This window comes from Carassius auratus, unplaced genomic scaffold, assembly GCF_003368295.1.
Source record: "Carassius auratus strain Wakin unplaced genomic scaffold, ASM336829v1 scaf_tig00022029, whole genome shotgun sequence".
Classification (NCBI taxonomy): domain Eukaryota; kingdom Metazoa; phylum Chordata; class Actinopteri; order Cypriniformes; family Cyprinidae; genus Carassius; species Carassius auratus.
In genome coordinates, this window is record NW_020525154.1 from 50,398 (window position 1) to 56,397 (window position 6,000).

The following is a 6,000-nucleotide window of genomic DNA, read 5'->3' on the forward strand; positions in this document are numbered from 1 at the left end:
ATATATTATATACATATACATTTTAGTTTATTGCTAATCAGACTCGGGAGATGAAACTCAACAGACTGCCGATATCTGAAAATCACTTAGGCCTCATTTGTAAACTGTGTGGTTCTTGGTTGAACTATTTATGTTTTATGTAATTGAATACCGATCGTTTTGATTGGACCATGCGGTGATAGCTACACACATCTACTAACAGCTATGACGTGAAACACCTGTTAACCAGCTTCTGTGTGTTAGATCACTGCACATTCCTCTAGACGTCAGGACTTGTGGAATGATGACACTGAGTTAATTTGCAATTAATTTCTGTATTTTTATTTATTTATCCATTTAAAAAAAACGTATGCAAAAAAAAAAAAAAAATTATTATGCAGTTGTGCTGTAAGTTTAGTTGGAGTCAAACTAAAATGTCTATATTTTCTGCCCTGCTTCTCTAATATGATTACTGGCGGATTTTCATTCTGTCAAGGGTGCGTTTAAAAACGCGATTAATAATCCGTGACAAACGTTTCCCGAGTCTGTCAGAGCCCCGAGATGAACCGCAGTGAGCTGGACAGATCGACATGCATCTCTCCGGACAGCGATTTCATCAACCAGAGGGGATTTGGGAAAACAACCCAATTCCACAAGGTCTCCAAACTTTCCCATGGTTCGGCATTTAACGATTATGATATATTAATTGTCCAGTGTTTTCAGTCACTGCTGACAGACAGATGCTCCTGCTGGGGGTCCAGAAATAAAGTCCCTCCCAGAGGAACAGATGATGATGATGTTATCAGTGCAAATAGAGAGAGAGAGCAGTTCAAATCACTAAATCATTAAGACAAGTCTAATGTTTTATCTGACTACGACAGACATGCACAGTGTTGTTTTGATGCTTTTCATTCATAAAAATACACGCAGTTCCATCAGTGAGAACGTTTTGTATCTTCTGTGAACAGTTGGCTGTAATTACTAGACAGTTACCTGCTAATTAGTTAATTACTACAGCAGATGACTTTGTGCTTTCAATGCAATTATATTTTTCACAATACAGGCGTATAGATATAGATAGGAATGCATATATGGATATGGATAATAAAGATATCCGGAAACTTTGGGTTTATCCTGTTTTCTTCAGTAGACAATTTCATTGTAGACCGAAACTTTCATCCTGGATATTTTGACTTGAGCACGATATTCCTTATTACTGTGTGTGTGTGTGTGTGTGTGTGTGTGTGTGTGTGTGTGTCTATATATAAACGCATCCTTCATTACAGATTTTAAGGCTGTCACTCACTAGCTTTAATAACAATAACTGCTTTTTTTTAAGGAAGCAAATTATTGTTTGTGTATGGGTGGGGAATAATAAGAGATCCATTACATTCTGTAAATTATTTTATAGCTATAATCTGTTCCTCAAATGATTAGAAATAAATTCAGATATGACTAACTTTTCATGATACTGGAACACGAAGCAAATAATATAATAATTGAATTCAGATTAATTTTATAATGTCGAGAACGTAGAAATTGAAGGTCTATAGCAAGCAAAAATTTTGCATCTTTAAAGGCAATTTTACTAAGCGGTTTCTAAAACTATATATTTTTTAAATAACATAAATGTACAAATTATATAAAATATTCAGCTAAATACATTTTCTTTAAACACCCAAAAAGATGCATGATGTCAGAGAAGCGCTGAATGTTTATTTATGTTTAATTCTACACATTAATAAATAAAGAGAGATGGCAGCGGTTTTATGACGTGTTTTATGATCTCGCTCGTGCATCGTTCGAATATTTTACCGGCATGCACCTGAAATAACGTGCGCGTTCACAAGAGGCGCGTCTTCTGCATCCTCTTCCCTGGATTGGAGAGAGAGGCACTACATGGCACTACATCTTTAAATTTAAACCGGAATGGAGTCATTCGAAAACACCGTGATGAGGCAGTGAGGGTCATTGACCTTTCCGCTAATGAATCACGACTAATGGACGCCACAGAAAAAACACCATGCATGGGAAAAAAATTATCATTAATGATCATAAACATAATATCAGCATCTGTAATGCATTCTAGGAATTCTTTCACACGCATATAGACTTTTTTAATGTGAGTAAATACATATGCGATTGGAAAGTGTGTGGAAGAAAAAACTATTAGGGTGCTTTATTTTATAATCGATCAGTTTTTCTATGATAAACGGCGCGCTATTTTTGGCCCAGTGATGTAAAGTCGTGCATATGGATGAAGTATCGCCTCGATGAAGTTAATTGTGTTTTCGTTCAACTGGAGAATAGATTTCCTCTGTTTATTATAAGCATAAGGACGGATTTGCGTCAGCGCGCGACTTGCGAGTTGAGATAAAGTTGTACAAATATTGAAAAAGGGAAGTGCTACAGTCATTATAAAGTTCCAACTCTCCGAGTTGGAGGAAATAAGGGTCATCGGCTGTATCCTAAAATACTAAAGCATCTTCTATTTTTGGCCTAAATCAGGCAGGAATATCCGCTCATTTAGCCTGAATCAGAGCTCATCAACAACAGGATGAGCTGCATCGAGAGACTCCTGCTTCCTAACCCCAGAGCAGAACCTCCGAATAAAGCCTAGTGATTGTGGATCGCTTTCTTATCAGAGTTTGTTGTTTGCATATTTTCGAAAATTAGAAAACCGGTCAGAAGCGCAGCGAATGCATGCAAAAAAAATGTATAATTAAAAATGCATCATTTATATCACATCATCTTCTAAAAGTATCATCTTAAATTATTATTTTCCAAGCTGTGCACCATTAAAAAACTATTAAATGTTGTTCATTCTTTCTAGTTCTATATAATGCATCCTATAAATTCGCTAAAATTAAATATTAATAATATGTTTATTCGTCTATGCTATTAATGCATTGGCTTATAATGAACAACTTGTGGAATATCTAAATAAATTGGTTTCTATTTATTTTTTCTTATATCTGATTAAAATTACAATTTGATTCACTCAGAATGAACACGCTTGAAAACAAACTCTGAAAATGTTTAAGGTCGTATCATATGAATCATCGCCGTTTAATAAACGTGGGGATTTTTAAGAGTCATCCTGGAAGTGCTCGTCGTGTTTGGGGCGTGTTGGACCGTTCTGTCCACTTCCATTGGCTCGCAAAGAGCCAATCAATAACGGAAGTCCTGCTTAGAGCTTTTTGGACTCCTGTCTGGAGTTTCATACTTGAGGAGAAACGCGAGAGAGGGCAGTTTGTACTCATTACATGTAGTTTTATGCGATTCTGTGTCGAGAAGTTTGGGCTTGCCTGCCGGGATGTACACGGCGGGACTCAATCCGTTTTACGCATCGAACTTTAGCCTTTGGACCGCGTACTGCTCGAGCGGTTTTGGGGTGGACAGCATGAAGAAACCCTCGTTCTGCATCGCTGATATTCTGCACGTTGGAGATGCTGAGAACATCCCCGGTTCGTCTTCGCTTATGGCTCACATCGGTGCCCGGGGATCCCCGTTACGCCCGTCCCCGGTCACTCCAAGCGCGTCCGCGTATCACATGCACGGAATACACTTTACATCCAGAGCCGCGATGCACGCGCAATCCGCGCCTCCGCTCTCCAGCAAAGACCTCAAGTTCGGGATCGATCGGATATTATCCACAGACTTCGAGCCGAGGGGAAAAGAATCGCTATCACTGAGAGGTAAGACGTATTTTGGTGAATCACACACACACAGGGGTTTTCTAGTAAGCACTTATGGAAAGGAGGACATTAAACAATTGGACGCGTCCAGCCCCAATGCGCGCACGGCCCTGTTCATAAAATCCAATACGAGTTGAATTGGCGCTTTAGCTGAATTGTTCGGTGTTTGTCGTTCTGTAACAGATCTCACATTGATTGTTAGTCCGAATCGGCAGTCAGCAGTCCATGTGTCTGCCAGCCCTTACTTCGCGTCCATGAGCGAAACCTCCTCCATGATGGGTTCAATAAGCAATGCCGCGAGGCAATCAGGGCAACATCAGTTTCAAGACACCTTCCCAGGTAGTGTAGACACCCCAGTCGAGCCCTAAAGAGCAGGAGACGCTCCTTTCCTTTTGCATGCGTGTGCAGTGCCTACTTTGCACATGCTTTTGAATAACATGCACTCCGGCCAAACTGCATTGCATCGGTTGTGTTCTAATGGCGTGCGTGTGTGTGTGTGTTGTTTGACCCAAACAGGGCCGTATGCGGTGCTTTCAAAAGACACAATGCCACAGACTTACAAGAGGAAAAGGTCGTGGTCCAGAGCCGTGTTCTCCAACCTCCAGCGGAAAGGCCTCGAGAAGCGCTTTGAAATCCAGAAGTACGTCACGAAACCGGACAGAAAACAGCTGGCTGCGATGCTGGGCCTCACCGACGCACAGGTGAGCGACTGATTATCAATGCAAACCAATGCATACAAAAAAATAAAGGTGTTATTTATTGAAATAACGTTTTGGAATGAAACCCATGCTTTAGAGTGCGAAGAGGCATCTGGAGCTTTAGCAGCTGGAGGCTCGTGCATTTTGCGACACCCACATTTCTAGAGAAATGAAAGTCAATTATTAGCAAATGCAGGAGGGGTGCAGTTGTTTCGTTTCAAATCATCCAAATTTAGGGCATTGGGCAAGAGTTTCTGTCTTATTTAAAACCGGAAGTAAAACGACAGATAGCGAATGCGATTATAGAGTTTCAAAACTTTCCAATTGAGTGTGGAAAGCCGTCTTGGTCATTTCAATTAATTGACAAACTTTTCGATTCAGTTTGTGCATGCATTTCTATATTGCATAGGTAAAGTGCACTAAATGCACATTCATCTTGACATCTCAAAACGGTGCATTACAATACAAAAATGCACAAACAAAAACACATTTTAATTTAAAAACATATACTCTAGCATTGGAAGAAAAAAAAAATCTAAACGAAGTTCCTCCTGTTTTAGGTCAAAGTTTGGTTCCAGAACCGGCGGATGAAGTGGAGGCATTCCAAAGAAGCGCAGACGCAGAAGGACAAAGAGAAAGAGCAGACGGATAAATCCGCGACCGAAACCGAATCCAAAGAACGCGAGGACTCCGAGTGTGAAAGCGAACCGAGCGAGTCCGAATCCGAGGACGGAGCGGAGGACAAAAGCGACGTGGACATTTCTGACCTCAACAAAGCCAGTGTGATTATTCCCGGAGCTCTCGCGGTCAGCACGCACGACACATACAGCACAGACTCCACGACAGAACCGAGCGCGTGAGTATCTGATGGACGTCAGTTAAGCGGCTCGCGGACAGAGCGCGCGCGCGCGTGCACACACGAGCCATCGTTTCTTTGTGAAACAGACCCTTCATGACCCTTGAGAGAGGACAGCAGCGATCTGCCTGCGATGAACCCCTCGACCTTCATCAGACGATTTGGGAATTGAATGTTCATCAATTAAGACGTTGATAAACGTGACTGTATTATATTTGGTCTGTAAGTATTTGCACTGAAAATGTAAATAAACGTTTGTTACTAATATACCACGTGGTGTATTTATGGAAAGCAATGCACTTTAGCCGAAATTCAAAACGTAAATTAAATAAAAAATACTTTAAAACAAACAGTGGATGCATTTATGTCAAACTGGTAATGAACTCTTGCAACACAATTCTCACTAATAGTTGCTTGCATTTATCGGTTGCATAATTCAGTAGTTCATGTCATTTTCACAATTTTGCAGAAATCGATAACACATAAAAAAAAAAAAACTCTAGTGTAAGTCTAAACAAAAGTAGCGCGTGCATCTTATTACGAGAAAAACATAATGACGGGCAAGTCTTTTTTCTTTCTTTAGCAGCAGTTAAAAAATTATTATTATACGCCAGTTTAAATCATCATACTGATCGGTACTGATTATTCACTATACTTATTAAAATACAGATCACGACACGCATTAAGACAATAAAATGATTCAAATGAAAATGAATATATTTATTTTTGACAAAATTATAGGATTTATTTATTTCATTTATTTATTTTG

The 6,000-nt window shown here is 39.8% G+C and overlaps 1 protein-coding gene across 2 annotated transcripts; it reads left to right on the forward strand.

Moving 5' to 3' along the window:
- The first annotated feature begins 3,096 nt into the window (after window positions 1-3,096).
- Window positions 3,097-5,498, forward strand: LOC113077239 (H2.0-like homeobox protein). 2 transcript variants are annotated; one of them, XM_026249683.1, is made up of 4 exons: window positions 3,097-3,677; window positions 3,861-4,016; window positions 4,194-4,378; window positions 4,936-5,498. In XM_026249683.1, the coding sequence occupies exons 1-4, from the start codon at window positions 3,296-3,298 to the stop codon at window positions 5,233-5,235; spliced, it is 1,023 nt and encodes a 340-aa protein (XP_026105468.1). In that variant the 5' UTR covers window positions 3,097-3,295; the 3' UTR covers window positions 5,236-5,498. The 2 variants fall into 2 exon arrangements, with proteins under 2 accessions (XP_026105468.1, XP_026105469.1); XM_026249684.1 differs by lacking the exon at window positions 3,861-4,016 and having other exon boundaries at window positions 3,296-3,677.
- The last annotated feature ends 502 nt before the right edge of the window (window positions 5,499-6,000 follow it).

Bases quoted from the DNA above. Each gene is read 5' to 3' on its own strand.
- LOC113077239 (XM_026249683.1), top strand. From the start codon at position 3,296: ATGTACACGGCGGGACTCAATCCGTTTTACGCATCGAACTTTAGCCTT. The intron at 3,678-3,860 runs GTAAGACGTATT...GTTCTGTAACAG, and splicing joins AGAATCGCTATCACTGAGAG to ATCTCACATTGATTGTTAGT. The intron at 4,017-4,193 runs GTAGTGTAGACA...TGACCCAAACAG, and splicing joins GTTTCAAGACACCTTCCCAG to GGCCGTATGCGGTGCTTTCA.